The 24,812-nt window shown below is 39.8% G+C and overlaps 2 protein-coding genes across 2 annotated transcripts in view; both read left to right on the top strand.

The window, feature by feature from the left end:
• The window catches only part of LOC124132486 (tripartite motif-containing protein 2-like), a 77,253-nt gene that overhangs the window by 5,848 nt on the left and 46,593 nt on the right, over positions 1 to 24,812 (top strand). The window lies entirely within an intron of this gene.
• LOC125378017 lies at positions 2,311 to 9,887 on the top strand. Its single transcript, XM_048392612.1, has 3 exons — positions 2,311 to 2,345; positions 6,771 to 7,068; positions 8,011 to 9,887. The coding sequence occupies exons 2-3, from the start codon at positions 6,771 to 6,773 to the stop codon at positions 9,636 to 9,638; spliced, it is 1,926 nt and encodes a 641-aa protein (XP_048248569.1). The 5' UTR covers positions 2,311 to 2,345; the 3' UTR covers positions 9,639 to 9,887.

Raw genomic sequence — 24,812 nt, 5'->3', positions numbered from 1 at the left:
GCATGTATCGAAAGGGTTTTTGCCAGGGCTCTGGTAAAACATTTCTAAACAGGCATTTTCTACCCTACTCGAATCCTACAGCAGGTTCCCTGGTCGGATCAGGTCAGGGTGTAGGGTACCTGGGTAGGGTCAGGTAATAGGGGGTCGGGTACCTGGGTGGGGTCAGGTAATAGGGAGTAGGGGTACCTTGGTAGGGTCAGGTAACAGGGGGTCGGGTACCTGGGTAGGGTCGGGTAACAGGGGTTCGGGTACCTGGGTAGGGTCAGGTAAAAGGGGGTCGGGTACCTGGGTAGGGTCAGGTAATAGGGAGTCGGGTACCTAGGTAGTAAATTTGGACTCATTTCAGCCCTAGTAGTCATCTGCCTGTCTGTTCAGGTTCGAATTATGTTTTGAACCTGCTTAATGAATGAGTCTGAAATATTATGAGCATATCATGACGCTAAAACCAAAGTGTTAGGTTTGAAAAACACATCATAATTGTTGAAAATCTTTAAGAATATTCTAACAAAGCACACGGTCAAGGAATCTGGAACAATTATATGATGTCTATCAACACAATTAGATTTATGCATGCAATTATAATAACTTTTGTTGACTGTATTTTTTACTTGTTCTTACGTAAGTCTCCCTACAGCACAGATCCGTCATGGAATGTATCCCAGTACTGCACGTCTGGGCAAGGATAAGTCATTGTGCCGTCATACACAACTACAACAAAACAACTAAACAGGTGTTTGCATTACATGCCAAAATGCAAGCAGACCCACCCCAACCTTATGTTAAATGTCCCGAACCCTTTTGCCACATGCAACACTATATCCAGAACCATTTGGACTTCACCAAATTAGGTGACAGCTGACCTCACCAATATCTGTGTTCATCTTTCAGCCCTCACGTTATCTAGTTCAGGACAACTTTAAAGGACAAGAACACTACAATGTTGAAAGTTTTGAAAAGATGGTTGGCTTTTTCTTCACAGATTCAGAGTTTCCGTATAATGGACTATAATCTTGACTTGTTTGACTTGCTTTAAAATATAACGTTGCATCAGAAAGTTGGAGTATTGTTGGCCTTTTAAAGTCAGAAAGTCACATGCCTCTAGCTTCATTTATAACAAGGTTATGATCACTTCCAAGGTCTATATCATATGTTATAAGAGTGTGTTTGAGAAACAAATTGTGACAGTGTTTTAATCCTGCACAAGAGACTCACTGTATATGTTGACGAAAACGAACTCATGATAATCAAGACGGGTTAAGGAATTGACAACTTGTAAAAATAAGAGCCAAAATAGTTCGAATGACTATTTTACGTGTTTACTATGTTTACAAACAAATTTGAAACCTCACATCATGGTCAGCCTTCGACGGCTTCGTCTATCAGGAAACAGGGCTTGCTGATGTTTCAGGATATATAAACACATACAATGTATTTTCCCATGCTAAAGTAAACAGTGAAAATATCTATTGGAACTCCTCAGTCAATTTGCCAATTATGGTTGTTTCAGTCACCATTCTCGGATTGTTATTTCTCTTTCGTGGCGTGATTCTTGAACGCAGAACCTTCGCGATACGCCGATTGCTGATGATTAGCATTGCAGGCACATCTCAGAGATGTCCATACTAATATTAAAGTGTAGCGAATGTAGTTCGCTGTGCACGTGAACTTGGCAACGTTGTGGACAAGGTCAAGGTTATTCAGTTAGGGATATAGCCCGTATGACAAGTATTTCTCTGTTTGCTTTGATATCTTTAAATATTATGTGAAACATGACTGAAATAAGATCAATTGAATTTTTATACGGTTGTAATTCAAAGAAGGCCAGTAACATATCAGCTAAAGGTATCTCTGTAGAAGACGCGAAGTAACACAGTGAAAGTGAACAGGATATATCCTTGCCTAACCCAGAAACGTACCCGACGCATTTTCGTTTTTATATCTACGAAAGGACGTTTAACTTTACTGCAACATTTTATACAATTTGTCCTAAAAACCCATAAGTATTTCCCTCCCTTACCCATAGTGTTGATCCAACGTACCAGGTTAACGCTACCATAAGACTCAGTTGAAAGATATATGTCTTGCAAGGAGGAGCATAAACACGTTGGGTTTACGATGGAAATTCGGCTTAGAAAGTTCACTACTTCCACCAAACATGCTTCAGATACACTCAAAGCTTCTTGAAAAGGAGTCTGCACTATTTTTCTGCTTTCTGTTTATCTTCTAAAGTGAAGGCCTATCTCATAGATAACATTAGTAGTCTGGTTTGATCACATGGTTTGGCGTATACTGATCTTGTGACTGGAAAGATATCATATCAACACGGGACAGGGGACAACTGAGAGGTAGGTTTGGTGTTGGCACTGGACATAACATGGAATAATTCCATAATATACAAATCATTACCTAACACATTATTAATAAACATTCGTTAATATTTAAGATTGGTCGATGTTTCGCTAGCACCGCCAAAGTATATATTTTGGGGGTAAATGATTTAGGAAGAGATAAGACATCAAATATATATTTTATTATTTATAGCCAACCGGAGATCAAGAAGGGTAAGTCATTTTCTAACTGGTCGACCCGCAGTCCTCAGTCGAGACATATAGGCCAACTGTTTCTATACTATGAAGGGATGAGGCGATACGGTAACCACCGCTAGATAGTTGTAGAGAGTGAACTCTGGTCCTACTGTGTGCACAGAACTGCGGCTGTACTTTTGCTGTTGATAGGCTCTTGACATTACAATGCTCATAGGAGAACTGGCAAGGTAATTGCAAGTGTCTTTTGAAAACGTTTGTTATCGTACATGTAGCTCTTGCCGTTGGAAACACCCATTTCACGGCCAGACCCTGACACTCGTATCTTCCTTTGTTGTATTTCATATATGAACAGTTTTTATCAAACTCGCATAAAGCTGCAGGAATGGGGCATTATCCTTTTGTTCCCATCTATACACCAGTGTATGTACTGCCTTCATACAACAACCTGTCAGTTCAACGCAATCTATCATGTCAGCATTGGACACTGTAACATTTATGCAAAATATTTTCACAAAAATGACCTCGCATTAAAAATTCCTGAATAAGAAGTTGATTTGTATCAGTATATACTGACATGTATGGCTAACACATGCATTTATGTGTTCCCCGTGAAGATCCGGGTTAGAATGGGTCTTCGGCAATCAATGCTTGTCGTATTGTATCATGTCATCGTGTCCTAATTACCTAAATGTCAGTCACAACCTTGTTTGGTCCAGACGCGATAATTTACAGATCGTCGTCATGTAACTGGCATAGTTCCGAGTGCGGCGTTCAAAACAACAAACAAAACAAAACACATGTAGAGTATAATACATGAGTGTGTTTCCGTGTCATAAATATCAAAATTTATAGAATAAAATTTGAATTGTTCGACCCTGTAACGAGCATACGACACATTCCTCATATTTGATTTTTAGGATTCGGAATCACACGAGGGTAATCTTTTTACCCTGTCATATCATTCTTACAATAATCTCGATCAATGATGTTCAATTTTTCAACCTGATCTCACTCAGCTTCAGAAACCGCGTTTGAATACAGTGTTGGAGTGAACTGTCCCATTTATCATATGGTGATGTACAGCCATGTTTGTCGATATGATTATCCACATATCGGGAAGAAACTTTCGTCTATAGGTTACAGATAAAGCAGATATTGAATCGATGTATGGAGATTAAAAGTTGCACCTGCTCGCTGACCATTCGCACGTTAATGGGATCATGATACCAAATATGACATGACACAGGACACAGCTGGCAACCACATGCACAATACTGTTGTAGGCCACAGCGTCACTATCTCTCAAGATATAAACTGGTGACACAGTGCAGGCCTCGTAAACTCTTCTGTGTGTACCTGAGCCCCTTTACACAAAGTGACCTTAGCGATACACCAAATATGTTGGTCACTTGGCATTTGCAAACATTGAATAAACAGACATTGTAATACACAGAGAATATTAGGAAAAAGACTTTTTGTTGATGTTTTTCTCAGTGGCTATGTGGCCTCCTCCGTTTTCTAGTGGCGGAGCGTCCGGGGTTCGATTCCCGACCGACACTCTGCATTAAGAGGCTAAAACAAGGACTGGTCGGCTCGAAATCAGTAAACTGTGTGTGAGTATTCATATTCAACTGCGGCATCGTATCACAGTGTGCCTGCACTATAAATCGGCATCAGTCCGGACTAGTACAAACAGTCACAAACACACACACACACACACACACACACACACACACACACACACACACACATACAGATGTTAGATACAGATGCCCTTGTTTTGATAGTTAGTGGTTACAGTTTTGTAAATCATTGGAGATCCCCTCCCCGCCCCCACAGATGGTGACACCTGGATTAACGGGGTTTCACTCTCACTGTCCTACTACATTCAACCTGCCTCGTGCTTGTTTTAATTAAGCATTGTAATATTTATCATTGAAACATTCTTTGTTTTATAAATAATTGACATAAAGTATTCATTGTTTTGAGGACCCTGAAAACGTTCTCAAATTAATACATTCATATCATGATATTGTGTACACAAGCTTCCTTGGACGTCGTTTTCACATTGACCTTCAATCGTTACCACACGCTTGCGAAAACATTTCTATTTATAGACTGATGAGGTGTTATGAACATGTCTCATCACCGTTCTGACAATACTTTCTGAATTTCAAGTTTACAAGTCACTCCGGAGTGAATGAAGCTGGCATTAATGATGTCTTAGTAAGACTTTAACTTAAACTGACTGCAAGGCTGAAGTTGACTCAAGGGGCGAGGTAAGATAAAGGTTCTTGTTTGCCCATTACAAACATCAAATATAAATTAAAAGTTGTCATTCTTCTTTCATGCATATTTCCAACTTTCAAAATCCAACTATGAGCAAGACAAAGTAAAACCCAATTCCCTCTTACAGAAAATAACTAATTTGAATTTAAATATTTATTTGGAACACTTACAGTAACTTCAACGTACATCCTTCCAACATCGATATTACATATGTCGAGAAAGGGAGAAGACTTGTGTTCATAATTATAAATCCACAGGACAATCCAAAAAGCAAAGTGATACACAAATTGATATGTGATGAGCTGTTCGAAATCCAATTAATTATTCGATATGAGGAAAGGCATACAGTCATATTTTTTGTTACATACGATTAAACCGTGCGCAAATAAGTCTAGTGTGATGGTTTTCGTCTGACCGTTTTTTTTCAAAATCAATACTTACAAAAATAAGTAGTTTGATTGAACAAGTATGTTTTTATGGTGAGAGGTTGATTGTTTCAAAGTGAAGCAAATGTGGAGGAACAGCGTCTGTGGTCGCATGTTGGTGGTATGGTAAGCATTGAGACGCTGGTCGATCTGGGGTATCTAGATGGTACATATTCTCTCACTAAACTTGATAGATATGATGGAGCTGAGCCTTTAATACATAGGGAGGCGATACTCAGGATCTTATGTTCGATCCTTACTGAGGCCGGTATCAAGTGGAGGCGAATGAAAACTGGTAAGATTTGGGGTGTTTGTTGCTTCATGTAATAATTCGGGTTAAGTTGTACAGAACTGTCTTTAGTTATAGTACAAGGACACCAACTAACCTCAACATGCATCAACTCGATAATTCGAAAATGACGAATGCAGAATTAACTGAATATTCCCAACGGAAACGCTGTCGATTATCTGATCTAATACTGACAACCCTTCTCCCAGAAAAAACACACATTCACAAGGCTTGGTGTTAACATAATTAATTCATTTATACTGACTGTTGGTAGATTTTCAAAGTTCAATCACGTGTGCATTTCAAATAATGACGACAATGTCAAACCTGTGTGAGTTTAATTGGCATTAATTAAGCCTCACCTCACATTGTCACAATAATTCATGTACTTAGTATAAGTTCATCTCTACAAGGTAAATCCTTAAGTGTGCGGAAACAGCAACCTTGTTTTTAACAGCAGAACCAGTTAGTCATTAGATAATGATTTCAACTATTATGAGGGGAAGTTTAGTTAAAACATAAGTATGAACAAATACCTAAATTAGACCTACGTTTCTAAAACGCCTTGTTGGCGTGATATAAATATATGTAGAATAATGTATTCCTATAGCACTATGTATATAGTCAATTTGGGAACACATTTTTATCAGTTTTGGTTAAAACTTCCACTTGATTTTAAAAGAATATTAAAGTCTGATTTACTGAGAGACTACCCCACTTGTGGCTGAATATAATCAAGTAACCAACGCTTATCACCAGAGTGACTCAATTTGAACCGTTTGTTACAATGTGAGAAATGGCTGGCTGTGTCTCATCGTACCCTGCTGAGGTGATTCGATGCTCATGATGTCAGCAGTTGGTTTGCCTGGTCGACACTCTACATATAATACTGATCGCTATTGTGTAGTTGACTGTGATGTTGTTTCGGCATAGAAACACCATTGACTTCTCAGAGACAAACTACACGTTTGACATCGAATAATAGACGTTTCAACATATTAAATTATGCACTCAACACGTGAATGAGTTTGGTGTTATCCCTCTTTGAACAGTATTTCCGTAAAACCATGTTGGCTTGATGTGGAAGGTAAGTCCGAAGTGGCTCTCAACAACATATTTTCAGTATGTACCAACCAAAACTGCCCCATTACAGGGACGACAAAGTCATATTTTTAAAAAAAATGAACAATGATTTTTGTGACCTTCATTCTTGTTTTCCAGATGGCTGTATACCAGATTGGGGAAGTGAGAGAATTCCTCACCTGTGTGATTTGCCAGGAACTGTACACAGACCCCTGTACACTGAGGTGTGATCACACATTTTGCAGGAAATGTGTCACTGCATACATCCAAACCAGACCAGATGCTGTACAGTCCAAGACGATCCCTTGTGCCTTCTGTCGACAAGATACCAAGGTCCCCCACCCCAGCCGGCCAGTGGAGGAGTGGGCGGGGCAGATCAAACCAAGCATCATTATACAGGGGCTGATTGACACACAAGCCGACGTTGTCAAAACGGGTATTGATTACATGTGCATTTTAATGGTAGTTGATGTTTTTTTAGATATATAGTATAATTACAGTATTGCAGTGAGACACTGTTCCAATGATAACAATTGACTCAAATAAACACCAGAAAATACACATTTATCCATCAAAAGCATGTCTCTACTGTATCCAAAGCACTTTAAGAAGGGCGTACTATATATTTTAGCTATGATAACATGTTCATTATTAACATTGAATATGATGCGGACATAATATATATAAATACTAGTATACATAACAGTTATTGTGACTAGGTGATCGATAATGCTCTTGAAAACAAAATAGCTAAACATGTCTACAATATGTAAAGTTAATTGTAAGGGCGCAGCCATTTGATGTTCTCAGGGGTTGGGTTCAGGCGGGGATATTATCGAAAAAATATTTTCTCCCCAAATGTTGTTCAAAAACATAATTATGCTTCAAATTGTTGAGAGAAAAAAATTGCCAGTACTTGTTTCTTAAAACAAATTCAGGCTCAAAGATATATATAAATTATTATAATTTTTTTTAAATATCAGGTTCTGTAGCTGGGGCTGAAAATATCTAACCTCAATACAAAATCCCATTTCAAAAGGTCGGTTTCATTTTGATCAGAACTATAAGCCTACATAAAATTATTAACAGTGTAATTTTATGGCAGCCAATGTCTCAAGCATAACAATTTTATTCAAGCATTTTCTCATGCAATTGTTTAAGTTTTTGATCAAACCCTAGGCTCCCAAAATCTACCCCTATTCCCCACACACAAGAATATCAAATAACCCTGACAAGACAACACTTTATCACCAATCCTATACCGCAAGCACTGTTAATAACTTTAAAAAAAGAACAATTTTTCCTGAATTTTCTATCTCGTAATTTATGTAAATACAGTTATGATATCTCCATTAACCATAGAAATGTCCACTTACAGGTTCTGCTTCATGTTGCTCTGTGTGTGAGAAGTTAGGGGAGACAACACCGGGAGCCTCATGGTGTTCTGAGTGTCAAGTGTCCCTCTGCGAGAGATGTGTCAAGATACATCGTGCAAGTCCAGCATCACATGACCATGAAATCTGTGACCTTTCAGGAGAGGTCAAGGTGAAGAGGAGACGCAAGGTCATGTGCAGGGAACACAAGGATGAGGTTATAAAGCTTGTGTGTAAAGACTGCCACAAAGCTGTGTGTCCGACATGTTGTGTTATTTACCACAGGCAATGTGAGTCTGTCATTACCATAGAGTCAATGATGCCAACTATGAAATACCACTTGAGAAAAAGCGCGGAACAGTTATCAAAGAAAATACATAGAAAACATACAATTGTTCAGAAAACAAACAAGAAGGTTAGCGGAATTGAGAAAAACAAAATAGCAGTAGAAAAGGATATCAAATCTGTTGTTGAGAGAGCCATCGCCAACATCAAGCAGAAAGGAAAACAACTGATGAATGAAGTCAAGGATATTACAGACAAACAAACCAAGGAACTTAAAGTAGATGTAAAACTTGAAGAGATTGAGATGCAGATGTACAGACAACATTGTGAGTTCATTGACCAGGCATTGGTATCGGACTGTGAGATGGACCTGTATGACGCGTATCAGGCCTGGGAGTCGGGGGCTGTAGAGTTGGGGGATGTCAGGGACACAGACACAGCAGACACACGGAGAATAGATGAAATCAGGTTTACACCTGACACTGACAACGTCCAGCACATCCTAGATGACCTACAGCTGGGGAGGATTGACGTCACATACCAGGATCAGGGCACATGTCTGCCTTCTCCAGTGCTGATGGACGTGATAGATGGGAGGATGGCGGGTGATGAGGGGGAGCCTGCTCTATGTGACGTCACAGTTCTGGTTGTAGATGGCATACAGACAGTTGTGGTCACTGACTTAAATAACAAGTGTGTGAAATCCTTCTACACCAGAAACAACTTGACATGCAAAAGTAAACTTCCCCTGGATAACTTTCCATGTGGTGCAACACATTTGAAGGAGAAGCAGGTGATGGTTACTGTCCCTGACTCAAGTCAGATTGTTACAGTGGAAGTGACCCCTGACCTGGTGCTGCTCTCAACCATCACAACAAGCATGGACTACTACAGTCTCGCTGTTCTGACTCCTTCATCTCTAGCAGCAGGTACTACCGCCTGTGTTGACATCCTGGACATGGCAGGACACGTGCTGAGGTCAGTCACTACACACAACAATGAGACGCTGTTTGCCTCCCCCACCGACATTTGTGTCAACAACAAGGGCAACATACTCGTGTCTGACTGGGGGAAGAAGTCTGTGACATGTGTGACGTCAGAGGGGGATGTTGTGTGGAGATACGCCCCTACTGGAGACAGAGCACTTAGCCCTTATGGTATCTCAACTACTCTAACAGGAGACATCCTGCTTGCAGGCATCAGTAATGTTACAAGGCTGACAGAGACAGGGGATTATGTCACAGATCATCAGGACATTGACTGTGATCCACAAGGATTGTATGTCGATAGACATGACACACTGTATGTTTGTGGTGGAGGTCAGACACACGAAATCAACTTCATGTAGTCACATCAACCACTGCATGCTTTCAATCATCGGTATCGCTGGTGTTAAATGCACTATAAGAAATCAAAATGGTCTTTTCCGATTGGGGTGTGAATGATCATACAAAGGTGTATCCATAGACATTATTTTCACATCATTACACATAACATTAGGCAAGACAAGACAATTTATTCAGTATAGAGGCCAGTGGCCCAAAATACAGACATATAAAGGTTTCATTTCATAGCGCTACTTTACACACACACACACACACACTCCATGGTTAAAAAAAACTACACATCTCTAATGTTCGCATTTCTTTCTGACTATGCACACATTCCTTCTGACGTCTACATGTTTGAGTAAAGATAAAGCCTCAGTCAACTTCAGTGTATGCATGACCAGATCGTTTTATACGTATATCGGCTTTTTGCTCGGGCTCCAGTAAAACAAATCAGATGTTGTATGGTCTACAGTGGTTTGTGTTGATGACTAACTAAGCAGCGTATGAAGTTATTTTTGTTGACTCATTTATGGAGTGAGATATATTTTTGTGTTTTGGAGGTGCACACTTTATATGCAGACTGATGCAAAGTATGCACACCAGATTTTTAAGTGTGTACGTCTATAGACACAATAAATAGAAATTAGCCCACGCCCACCAGCGAACTGCCTGCGAGACGTGCTTTGAATTCGCAGTGTCTAGCCCGTGATATGTCCGTGACTCCAGTTCAAATAAAATCGATGAATGAAAACTTAAATGAATTAGTTTTACTTTGTTTTGTGTTACATACTTAATCATAGGTTCATTTAAAAATATCATTTGCACGCAGCACGAGCAAAAGGTATTTTTTCCACAAATAAAAAAAGTCTATGATTACAGTTGTAATGTTCTCAGGTTGTCGTATCAGCTGATAACTGCATAACGAACGCGGGGTTTGGTTTATTACTGTTTACTGATATACTAAGAGACGTCTGTACAGGCTGACGGCTTCCTGGGACTCACGCCGCACATGCGTACAGATGTACACTATTGATAGTCTAAGATGCTAGTATCCTGATGGAATCTCTCTGAACTAGACAATACGGTGTCTGATGCTGAAGTGCTTGTCACTAAAGAATCTGATGCTGTAAAACCAGACATGCAACCTTTGACCAGAAAAGAGAGAAAAAGAAAATCACTTAATAGAAATCAGACAACCAGGAACTCCTCATCTTCAGAGATAATTGTTCATAACGCCTTTGATGCTCTGGACATGGATGTAACACCATCGTCACAGAGCAGAAGTAGGAGTCCTTCCTCCTCACGTGTACGTGAGCGTTCGCAGATTGAGCCACCATGACTCAATCGTCCAACATACTTTAATGGAATTGTAGAGGATTTAGAAATAATTTTCATGATTTACAGCTTTTAATTCAAGATTCTAAACCATCAGCTATGTGTTCACAAGAAACCTATCTTAAGAACACAGATTAATGTGATGTCAGAAAAATGTAACATGTTTAATCTGCCATTGTTGCTGCAAAATGGTGCCAAGTTCTTGCAAATTCTGTGGTTGGTTCTGGAGAGTGCGCGGACTTCTGCCAAGAGCATCCCAGACGTGTTCGATGGGATTGAGGTCGGGAGACCTTGACGGCCAGTCCATGACGTTGACTCCCACATTCTGAAGGAAATTCCTTGTCGAAATTGCTGTGTAGGGTCTGGCATTGTCGTGTTGGAAGATCAAACCAGGTCCATGTGCTGCCATAAAAGGCAGAAGTTCTGGTGCCAGTACCTGGTCGCGGTAAGCATCAGCGTTGAGGTTGCCACGGATGACAAAAAGCCTGGAACGTGCATTGCCACAGAAAGCACCCCACACCATGACACTTCCGCCTAGAAATCTGTCAACTTCCTGTACACAACACAGGGCGTAACGTTCATGACGGCGCCTCCACACCCTCGACCTACAATCAGCAAATCGAAGATTAAATCGGGATTCATCACTGAAGACGGCTTGATTCCAATTCCCCTGTGTCCATCGTAAGTGTCGCTGTGCCCACAATTGACGTTGACGTCTGTGTAATTGAGTCAGAATCGGCCCGCAGTATGGCCGTCGTGCTTGAAGGTGAGCATTTCTCAGACAGTTTTGAACAGTTTGCGCACTCAGTCTACCCCTTAACAGTTCATTTCTGGTTGATGTAGCCGTCAAAAATCGGTTACGGAGGTGACGTAAGACAATCTGACGATCCTCTGCATGTGACGTCACACGTGGTCGACCTGGCTGAGGGCGATCGGCGGTGGTACCCGTTTGCTGTAGACGCGTCTGTAAATCATAAACAGTCCGTCGACTACAACCAATCGTCCTTGCGACTTCAGCTACGGACGTTCCCGTCTGCAACATGCCGATGGCACGTTCACGTTGCACATTAGAAAGGCGTGGCATGACAAATGGCCGTAAAGACTTCTTGTGTTTTTTTGGTTTTTTTAATGACTGCTAACAAGTTTGGCTGAAAACATGTGCGGTTTTATGGCCACGTGACCAGTTGCACGTGACAAAAAACTTTTGCCACTATAGTGCTGTGCACATGATTTTGATCGATTCACCTGCACAAAAACGGGTGTTATCTGAAGACAATACGTGGCCATTACTGTTTAAATACACAATATTGGCCCACAATGATAACTGGTCAAAATGTTAAAATTTTAGGATTGTGAAGTTTTTAATTTGGTTCAGTTATATTTGATGATATTTGGACATCAGGGATTTTTCCTCCTTCGTGGCATGATGCGATTGTAGTCCCTGTACCAAAACCTGGACGGGATCATAAAGATCCATAGAGGTTATCACGCGAGTGTGTTTGGAGATGGTAAATATCCTGCATTAAGAAAAACATTTTATTTAGCGAGCCTTGGTCTACAAGCACAGATATGGCTACTGATCCCGCTTGGCTAGGCCAAGTGCCCTCGCAAAATTGTTTCGAAATTTATATCTCCAAAGTTGCCAAAACGTAAAAAATTCCTTAGCTACATCACAGTTAGACACTGATTTCCCGTATATTAGACTGTTCTTTTGATAATGATAGCAATTATACCTGTAGATTATCCAGATTCCCGATGGTTAATTCTGACTCGATCGACGAATAACAAGGGCGACGCCATGTTTGTTTATAAACACTGAAAGTAGTCCCTACTTGACCTTTGATATTTGCATCTCTATCCGCATATGACCCCAACGGATATCGTTTTTATCCGTTGGCTCTAACCTGCCGAGAAACCTACCCGGTATATGATAAATATATATATATTATATGATAAATCTAATTACCGTCCTATATCTCTCACTAGTTGCATTTGCAAAACTATAGAGCGTATGGTGAACAATCGATTAGTTTGGTATTTGGAAACCAATCATCTCATCACAGATATACAATGTGGTTTCCGGGAAAATAGAAGTACCATTGATCATCTGGTACGTTTGGAATCGTTCATAAGAATTCCTTTATAAACAAACAAAATGCTGTATCCATTTTTTTAAGATTACGAAAAAGCTTATGATACAACTTGGAGGCATGGCATTTTAAGAGATCTTCATGATTTTGGATTGCGGGATCGTTTGCCTTGGTTTATATCCAGTTTTTTAACCGACAGACAATTTCAAGTCCGTGTGGGTTCAACCTGTCTGACCATTACAATCAGGATCAGGGTGTCCCACAAGGCAGTATGGTGTCACATTATTCGGCACTAAAATTAACAGTCTCTCTAAGGCATTGAATGACTCAATTGATGGGTCACACTGTGTAGATGACTTCAACATATCTTCTCGTGGCAAAAACATGCACACAATAGTAAGGCAACTGCAGCTTTGCCTAAATAAAATCCAAAAGTGGTTGCTTGAGAATGGTTTTAGATTTTCCAAAGCAAAGACAAATTGTATCCATTTTTGTTGAAATTATAGACCGCATAAAGACCCAGAACTACTGTTAAACGGTGCCCCCATCAAGGTTGTTGAGGAGACCAAGTTCTTGGGTCTTATTTTTGATCGCCATTTGACATTTTCACCTCATATAAAATATCTTAAAACTAAATGCTTGAAGGCTCCGGATCTACTAAAGGTTGTTGCAAATACTAAGTGGCGTGGGGATCAGACAATCTTACTTCACCTGTATAGATCCCTTATTAGATCTAAGCTAGATTATGGTTCAATTGTATATGCTGGAGCTGCTCAAAGTAATTTAGGGAAATTAGATTGCATACATCATCAAGGACTGAGACTCTGTCTTGGATCATTTAGAACCTCTCCTGTACCTAGTTTGTATGTGGAGGCCGATGAGCCTTCGCTCATAAAATTATCCCTGCAGTATATAACTATCAGATTGGCGCACGTCAGGGCACTGGTTCATGGCTTCAAGCCAGGCATCTTGGACCTCGAGAAGGGGCAGCAATGCCAGACCTGCAGCTCGTCGTATCCACTTGCGAACCTCCACATCTTCTTTGTATGCAACTGCAAGTCCTAGTTCTTGTGTTTTGCGTCATATTGCCTGACAGAAATGGAATAGACCGCCTTTGACATCAGTCTGAGGAAATACAGTCTCGGCAGCTTGAATGGCAGCAAGTTCGAAGTCTGTTTGGATGACAGATAGAGCTAGGGGTCGGCCGAGGGTCTGCTGAACCTTGGTCTTGAGGAGGTTGAAGAGTCTGGTGTATGTAGCTCTCTGGCGATCTGGAAGGAGTGTGTAGACCAGAGGGTACATTGTGGAACCTGACATCGCGTGAATAATGTATACTTGGTTTCACCGAAGAGGGCAGGTAGAGAATGTTCAATCTATGAAGATTTTATCTGCGGACTGCAGTGCTTCAAGAGCCTCGTCGGAGCAGTACGCCAGTATCTTGTCGTCCTCTCCGTCAGCAAACAACAGGAATCTTCTTCCATCTTGTGTCGCTGTCCACTGATCTGGAAGGTCCACCTCAGCTCTTGATGCGGCACCAAGTCGTCCTCCTGTTGGCTGATGAGGTCGTTGTAGATTTGCTGCATAGGTGTTGTCTCTTCCATGCCCTTCTTCCTTATGGCGTTGACAAATCTCACTGCTCGGTCATCACTAGGTGGATGGTTGTGTTCTGACGTGCCGCGAACGTAGTCTCTGACTGTGGTGCACTTGCCACTGCAAGATCTGTTCACACACCTCCAGTACACATTTTCATTCTTCGTCCTGTTCTTAGTGAACGTGTAGCCGTCTAGGAGAACTTGTGGGGCACCTCTCTGGGACAACACATACTCAACTTTCGTAAGTCCGGCCATAGCTTAATTGGACGAGGTTGAAGCTCATGTTCAAATATATTTATATGTTATACCATACACAAGAGAAGGAAGTATTAGTGATTGAGAACATTTGGTATATTCTTACACAAATCTCAGAACTTGTTTAAAGGTAATGTTTGAATAAGATTTGTGACACCAGGTAGGTAGCAGATGTACCATAAGCCCCCATAGTCCCCATTGTGGTGGCCTAACTTTGGTTAATGGTGATCTATAGCTCATTTTTATGTTGTATTGTGACATTTCGTGATATTTTGTATGCTATTTTTAACGATTAATCTGTGATATTCTAGTTATTTTACTGTCCATCGATGACAGGTTCTTATTTAGTGATAATATGTAATAACTTCTCGTCACGATATGGCTGAAATATTGCCGGTGTGACGTTAATTTTTTTTTAACTCATACTCACTCTAAATAGAATCTCACCCTCGTACTTTTATTGTCAGCCATTAGGGTTTGGTCGGGTACTCGGGAGGGGTGGGTCCTGAGATGGATCCGGGTGTCCACAGGATTACCCGGATAGCTGGTTAATCACGTGATATATTGTTCAATGACAATAACAACAAAACTCTATGGCTACACTGCAAATCGCATTTCTTTCTGACAATGCACATATTCCTTCTGAATTATATATGTCTGAGTAAAGATAGGTTTTAGTCAACTTCAGTGTATGCATGTTTAGATCTTTTTATACATGTAGGTAAATATTTAAGTTTCGCCAGGTCTCCAGTAAAACAGTTTCCAGTCAGACATTTTCTACCCAACTCGAAAACAAGAGCAGGTTCCTTGGTAGTGTTGGTAATAGTTGATCGGGTACCTGGGTAGGGTCAGGTAACAGGGGTCGGGTATCCGGGAAGGGTCAGGAAATAGGGGGTTGGGTACCTGGATAGGGTTTGTTTGTTTTAAACATATTTTATTGACATATATGGTCAACGGGATTGGGCAAAAGTTATCAAACTTAGGTGGCCCTTTCCCTACTCTATATGTACAGACATTGATTATACATAGATATACACATATACATACACACATACATATACATACGTATACAGAAATACAAACATATACACATTATCATATATACACAATATCATACATACTCATACATACATACATGGATAAGGTCAACTAATAGGGGTCGGGTACTTTCGTAGGTTCAGGTACTAGGGGGTCGGGTACTAGGGTAGTAATTCTCATCCCTATTAGCCATCTACCTGCCTGTTCACCTGTATTAATTTATTGTGTGGTTGTCAGTGGCTCCAATTAATAAAATTTGATTGGTGACTAAAATATTTCTCATATTGAAAGAAACTGATGGATATCAACTTTATGGGTAGTGCAACTCCTTACAGTGATATCGAGGGGCGTTGGAGTAGGAGCCTAGCGGTAGAGGCGTTCCCTTGTCACGCCGAAGACCCGGGTTCAATTCCCCACATGGGTACAATGTGTGAATCCCATTTCTGGTGTCCCCCGTCGTGATATTGCTGGAATATTGGTAAAAGCGGAGTAAAACCATACTCACTTACTCACACACACACTACAGCGACATTAAAGCCTATCTTGCTTCTGATGTTATCGTGTGTTATGCTACACGTTTATGTCTTTCTGGTCACATGCACATTTCTCAGTTTACGTTCACCATGGTGGCATGTTCAAATCACAGAAGAATATTTGACATCTTATCAAGAGCCATACTAAGCCAAACTGTCCATCACAGAATGATGATATGAATAACATAACTATGGCTCTTACTGCCAGCACTCCTACACGGTGTTTGTTAGCTGCAGATGTGGCTGGGCATAGTGGAATCAGGGAATTCAACATTGGGATGCGAGACGACCGAGACTACTTCAACTGCTATGAATTAATGTGTCTGATTGTAATAAATGACTCGGAAACCGAAGCAAATGCATAAAACAAACATTGGAATAAAGCAAAAAAGCAGCAACAGTATTGTTTCAGGATACTGCCTAAGTGAATTCCAGTGATGGTCTTTCAACAAGGGTAATTGTTCAATGATTTGTCTTCATTGTGGCAGGGGCGGTCGGGTAGCCGAGTGGTAAAAGCGTTTGCTCGTCACGCCGAAGATCAGGATTCAATTCCCGACATGTGTACAATGTGTGAAGCCCATTTCTGGCGATGTTGTTTCTTGAGGGAGTGTTGTTTCTTCTCCCTCAGTACAGCCTGCTTTGCCTTGGCCATTCTGAAACACGCACCAGTCAAAATATCCAGTTAATTAGACTTGAGTGAATACTGAATTCAACACCGGTTACCAAAATTCCAGCTTTTTTACATTAGTTCGTAAATATTAGATGCAGACAGGATTGAAACCTTTCTGTTCTTTCCATAGGTTCAATGCTTGGGCCATTCGTATTTGTTTGTACCCATGAAGATCCGGGGTAGAATAGGTCTTCAGCAACCCATGCTTGCTGTAAAAGGTGACTATGCTTGTCTTAAGAGGCGACTAACGGGATCGGGTGGTCAGGCTCACTGACTTGCATGGTCGATGCTCATGCTGTCAATCACTGGATTGTCTGGTCCAGACTCAAATAATTACAGGCATAGCTGGAATAATGCTGAGTGCAGCCCTCAACAACAATTTGTCAACAAACAATCATATTTGCTTGAGTCCTACATATTTCATCATAAGTTGGGCAATTCAAATGACATTGTTGATCACAACAGGGATCCCAGGTTAGAATATGTCCTCAGTGACGTATGCTGGTTGTAAAAGGCAACCAAAGGGACCGGGTGGTCAGGCTCTGTGACCTGAGTTATTGTGTTTCATGTACCCTGTTGGAGTGGATCATTGCTCACAATATCAATCACAGGGTTGTCTGAGCCAGACTCTATTAGTAACAAGTCCACATCAAATAGCTGGAATATTTCTGAGTGTGACATTAAACACAATAAAACACACATAATCATGATTGCATTTACCTGAGTATGTTTTTCCATCTATATCCTGAGAGCCTATTGATAAGCTAGACCAATGGTTGATATTGAGACAAATGTCTCATGATGTCCGGTTATGGTGACACAACACGTCAAACGATCCATTGCAGTCGCCTATTTCTAACAGGTTACTGGGGACCAATTCTAACTTACACACCCTATGGCTTCTTTGTAACATAATTAACCCTGCCCTCAGCAATATGTCCAGCTATTTCACAGAGGCCTGTTGGTAACAGAGACTGGGTCACACAAACTAGTGATGGATATTATGAGCAACATCCCATGCTGTCACAATGACATGCAATCAAGAATGTCAAAAAGCATGACCACACGATCCATGTAGTCTCTTTCACTGTGGTCTTCTGTTCTAACCCAGAATCCACATGGGATGTTATTTATATATTTATTTTCCAATATTTAATCTGAATAATTTATTAAACCCTTGAATAAGCAGAAACTAAACATCACACAAAGAAGCAAAATTTATCCACAAACCCTTGCGCTATATCAGCTTCTACGCATCTGATAGATAGATAGCTAAGAAAATGGACCAAATGGTATTTTCAGATTGGCTTGTATACTAGTATCTTCTCCATGCAGTCAGCCTGGTTCAACAACTGCTTCCTCGTTGTGTCCGAGGTCACCACCAGATAGCCTACCTTGGTGATCCTCCAAGCCTCCTGTGTAATAAGTTCAACTCAGATATCAAGCCAGGAATTCATGTGGACATGAATCTCTCAACATACACCTGGTGTCACTACACTCTCATTAAAACCAGATCTTTGTGCTCTCTATGAATGCGAAGCGAGCACTAGGATTGTATTTGAATGTGACTGGTATCATTACAGGGTATGACTCGCGGGCCCTATATTATTGCGGTATCGGTAAATCTCGTAATCCACACTCATGTCGACTGTTTACTTATGCAAATCTAAGCACGATATTTCATCGCATGATCGAATACAGGACTCGTTGTGGTATGTCACGTATACACACTTTAACTGTTTCATGGTAGTTTCTTGAATGTATTTGAAGCGGAAATATCCCTGCCTCAAATCTAATTGATCAGAAAAGACCCATTTGTTTGGACGAAGCCCCCTGACCGAACGTAGGTCGTATGCATACCGATTGTGCATTATACAAATCAGGAAGTGAAGCCACATGATCCACATGTATCACGCCACAACATAGCCATACACTGCAAACACGAAAACGTCGTTTTTTTCCGTATATGGTCATTGGACGGAAAAACGACTAAAAATTCATTAAAATTGATTAATTGGTCAGCGTCTAGAAAGTGTCCAGAAAAGGGTCGAGTTTTTCAAGCGTAAAATGGACGGAAAAACGATGCTTTTTGCTCCGCCTTGTACAACTGTTAACGGCCAATGAGATGGCGCTGGTCCCCCGACGCACGTGATGTCCAAGGCTTCCTTTCGGAAGCTTTAGGTTTCGTATTTCTGGCATGCCTTGCTCTAGTATCTGTCGCGCGCAGTGCAGCGAGATTTGCTGATAAGCTAGTTTTAGGATATGTAACATGTTAATGGAATTCAGACACGCGCCAAGAAGTCAAACCAAACAATGTTACTAAGTTTATTGTGGTAACGGCTGGCTATGTACAGTTACCCTATCGGATAATGGGTTGTGTTTCATTTGGTTATAACAATAACTAATTTTTTAATGTGAAGTTTGCAAGATATACGACTTGGACGCGAGGTCGGTCACATGACGTTCTTCACGTGACTGTATTCTTGAAAAGGCGCAAACACTGACTACTTCCACATTCCTGGGGAAAACCCTTGGAATTTCCTGGTACGAATTCATACAGAAGCGTGGTTGCAAGCCAATTTAAGGATACCCTCGCTACAACCCATCCCAGAGAGAAAAAAACACGAAAAAAAAATCCAAACTGTCGCAGTGACAATTTACAGAAATCTATGAATTTACCTTAGTATCTATTTGACACATCTTCACAATCACCTTTCAATGATCGGCCAATTGATCAGTGATGCCAAAGGCTTGAAATAGCCACAGGTTAATTAACAACTTCGGAAATATCTCCCGTCACGTTTATCGTGTCGGCCATTTTGACGTATTGTACTTCATGTAAATGTATTACAACGCTCTGTCATTGTAATTGACTTACTGAGGTAATTCTGTAAAAGATCTTCTCATCTAATGAGGATATTGTTTGGAATATATTTCTTGTAAACATACTAAAACATATGTTCAGTGGTTCAGGTAATCCAATGGGTGTTCGGGAAAAGGTAAGCGTATCCTGCCACACAAGTGACACCCGTCACAAACACAAAGGACAAGTCAATTGTTCACCTGAACAAAGCACGGAAACACACAATGATGCCCGTCCTCACTTTTACCGAGCATGTAAATTATTTTGTCCGTCAAAAACATGGACGAGTATAAACAATATTTTCATTCACGTAATACATGTCATACATTTGACAAAATGTGTATTGACTCGGAGCTTAATTGTTAATCACAGCGTATGCAGTTGAACTCATCACCCATCCCATTATTGATAACCCTTCTTGAAGATCTATGCAACACTCTATCTTTTAACTGGCATGTCAGACTTCTGTTTTATTTGCACGGATTACTATGGAAGGGACATTGTCTCGTTGTCGCATTGACGCCTTTACAAAAACAAGCAAAACGTGTCAAAATTAACAAAAGCGCGACAATTGGCCATTTGTCGCATTGTCGCGTGTTCGCATTGTCGCTCTTTGATAATCCTTTTCTTTATTTTACAAAAGGGCGACGATGCCGTAACGCGACATTTTCAAGGTCAAAATATGTCTCGTTGTCGCATTGTCGCCCCATCACAAATGTGTATACAAGGCGTAAAGTTCAGTTATTGTTACAGTTAGGAATTCAACCTGATAAATGTACGTCTTGAAATGAAAACACAAGTCCGTCCGCGAGTCCATAACGTTTTATTGTGAGCTCTTCTCTAAAAGTGCTTAGTGTTCAACTCCCAGTTCCAAACACGTAGTACCTCCTCAATAATCCACATACCTCCAGTGCAGTGGTCTTCCGGAAGATCTTACTCTTGACCGTATTAGACAACTGACGAGTGCACGCCTGACCTGTGACCTCGTTGCAACCCTCGTGATGTGTTTGCCGAAGGGAGAGGTGTAGGAAGTGTGTGCTCCAGCCCAGCGCAGAGCTCGCGACACACGACATACTGAATGTTGTATACAGTATATTGCAGTTGATATACTGTATACTGCATGTGATACTTATTTGCGGAAATTTCAAGATTCAAGATTCAATTTGCATATATTTCATATACAACAGACCGCCGTCATATATCACTGGAATACTGCTGAGAGCGGCGTTAAAACAAATTGTTTTCATAATAGAGCGCTGCAGTCATTTAAAATAGAACCGTATACATATGTACATGTAGTACCGACTCACTCTATTTGTTTCGAATATTCAGCAGAAAATATATTATTAACCAGGTCTTTGGGAAAAGATATCAGATTTTTATAAGCAGCCTCATAGGGATGATAAAGGACCCCTCGCTGATTAGGTTCTTGTTTACTTAAGAGCAGAGTTGGCCATGTTAGATGATATAACCAAACTCCGGGAGCTCCGGCGGGGGTCAAACTGGTCTTGTTAGTGTATGGTATGAGCTGTGACGTTGACCCAAGAGAATAAAGTAAAACATGAGACCAACTCAAGTCTATAATGATTGGGAAAGTCTAGATTTCCACAGCTCTAGCCTGAAATTAAGAATTGTTCTATGCTCCATTTTAATTGTATTGTTTTCATTTTGTAGACATGGATGGACCACCCAGGAAAGAAATTGATGGAATATTAATATCACATGTTACAACTGATCCAGTTAAATCCATCACACAATATTAAATTAGTATTTGACATTACGGCATTTGATTATTAGGGCATGATCATGTACATGTTCACTGTAGTAATGTACACACCAGTCAACTTGATTATAATTTTTATCAAAGTGTAGCGCGGCATCAACGATTACTTTATGATATCCTCACTTGTCATCGATGTATTGACATCGAACAATGGACGGCAATTCGAAATTCTTTATATAGTTTCAATAGGGACAGCGCCGGTGTCAGTACAATTTTCCTAGTTAAAATAAGTATCTACAAAATATAATCTGAAGCAGACAAGAACAATATTTTTTTATTAATGCTTACTTTCATGGATAGAAATAAGGCAATCTAGGCTTGCCAAATCGTTCTAGACTTGAGCTGGATTCCTTTTAAATTTATTCTGTATGGTCTGGGAGACGAACGGGCGTCAGTATCGCATGGAGAACTGGGGCAGCCTTAATCAGTGTAATCGGATATGTTGTGGAGTTTCGGTTTTGGGCTGTTTGCTGAATATATAGAATTGCGAGTTATGTATACTCTGTATTCTTTCGTCATGGTAGCATATATATTTTCTATGTTGCTTTTTGAATTATCCACAAATAATAAGAACTACAATGTAAACCTCTCTCTGGAGATGTACAATAATACTACTGAAGGGCATATCTGAAAAATGGGACTTCTCGACAAATATTTCTTTCTTAAATACTACCCGTTACAGGCATTCTGATCATTATATCATACTTTGTACAGTTTAAAAGTCAAATAATGGCAAATTGTGTATCTTTCTACATTTTGAATTAATTATATTTTCTGAAATAAAACCTTAGCATCAGATAGTGATATACACGAATATGATCTATACTATGATAAATGAATTATCAATTTCGTATTATGAATTAGATAAACAGAAATATGATAGTAAAACAAATTATTTTAATATATTCTTGTGAGTAGGTAACGAGAGATCTAGGCAACTCACTAACGTAGCCATTTATGAAAAATGAAATATTAAAAGTTTAGGGGTTTGAACATGCACATTGAATGACAGGGAAGAAAGCAACGCAATAATTAAATTATGAATCAAATTATGTTATAAATATAACAGAATATTTAGAAAATATAAGTTTAATTTCTCTTTGTTGGAAGGTGTTTAATAATTATATAGATTTTGTTTGATTGTTTGTTGTTTAACGCCGCACTCAGCAATATACCAGCTATATGACGGTGGTTCGTAAATAATCCAGTCTGGACCAAACAATTTAGTTATTATCATCAAGAGCACCGATCTACGCATTTGGGATACGATGACATGCATCAACCAAGTCAGCGAGCCAAGTCGCCTTCGTACAAGCAAGGTTGTTGAATGCCTATTCTAACCCGGATCTTCACGGGTATTTTTTTAAATAATAAGGTACAATGAAATTCTGTATATGTCCATAATAAGTGTGTATAAGTAGATGGATAATATGTCCATACACGCCAAGTAAATGGTATATGCATTAATTTAAATGCAAATGATTCAATGATGAGTTCTTTCACAAGTCCATATTTCAAGACATGTATTTGATATTCATAATAACTCCACAAAAGCTACACAATGGCAACAAAACGGTACCAGCATCACAGATACCAATAATACATGAGATACATATAATTACTATAAAGTTAAAACATGTATCTAAATAGAAAATTGGAAGGATACACTTCCGACATTTTTCGTATTTTGTTTTCGTTTGGAGAGAGAAGTTGTGATTGGTATCTGATGGGTGCAAACAGGTGTTCCCTTCCGCCCAGGCCTTGCGGCAATGCTATAGCCCAAAATGAAACAAGCCTTGTTCAACAGGTTCAGACTGAAATTTCCATCCCACTTGGGCTCCTTTTAAATTTAAATATAGTTTCTCGTGTCGATATGTGTCAGAAGAAATGAAATATTACAGCACTGGTGAATAGGTTATATGCGCATGTCAGCGTCGATCCTATAATATCCTTTTATGCAAAATACATATATACTGATGAATTAAGGTAGTAATACTACGCAAATATATGTCCAGATGCATACATCAGTATCATCTCGTGATCTTAATTCGTGCTTTGAGCCCTTTTTCTACCGGAGATTCTGGGGTGTTACATCACACCAGAAAGCCAGGTCCAAATTTAAGTCATAATTTCATGGTCCGTCTTGTATGTTGGAAACCAATATCGCAATATGGCTAAATATTGCTGAACGTGGTATTAACCCGATTACTCACATAATTATTCCACTTTCTACAGTCATCTACGAACACTATCTTTAAGGAGGTATATCTGTATCATCCAAATGTCCATACATATATGTCCACATTTATATGTATAAAGCAAGTCGTCCTGCACTCTTCCTTAAAAGATAAATGTTAAGTATTTCCTCTGTATAGATTTATATAATGTAATATCGTTTTAATGTAATGCTGATGCAGTAAACGTACCACAGACCTAATGCTAGAATAACATCTAATTTCTGAAATGAACATATTTTACAGAAAAAAAACAGTTGTTTTAACAATAGTTATAAAATATAAGAACAAGGAGCCAAGTGCCAAATATTGGGCTGTGTTGGACATATTTGTTTCGGGGTCTTATGACAGACAAACCTGATGCCTTTAAGTATAAAGATAAGTAAGTATAGATGTTGTACATATTCAAATATGTTCGTGATTAACCAAACCTTGAAAAATATTGAAAGATGAGTGGTAACTATTTATGCCATTATTTCAAATTAGAATGAGAGCACATCAGGAAAGCATGGTACTTTAATATACGTATCTTGTTAACCCGATATTCTTTTTTAAGTAAGAGCAGCATGTATATCGAGAGTACAGGTTTGGTGCGTGACTTATCACACAGTACTTTCAGAAAGTGCGCATATTCTGTTTATCGGCAATAACATAAGACGATTCATACGGGTAAATACGATTTACTTCAGAACTAGTATAGATTATTTAAGGTTAGGGGGAAATGTATGTAATTAACAGAACTTTGGCCGGGTTTGAAGGATTTGGGTCCTGGCTTGGGCTTTGTGTTGGACGTGTAGA

This window comes from Haliotis rufescens, unplaced genomic scaffold, assembly GCF_023055435.1.
Source record: "Haliotis rufescens isolate VD_foot unplaced genomic scaffold, xgHalRufe1.0.p SCAF_11, whole genome shotgun sequence".
In the NCBI taxonomy this organism is placed as follows: Eukaryota; Metazoa; Mollusca; class Gastropoda; order Lepetellida; family Haliotidae; genus Haliotis; species Haliotis rufescens.
The sequence above is the reverse complement of the archived record's forward strand: the minus strand, read 5'-3'. Positions and strand labels throughout refer to the sequence as shown.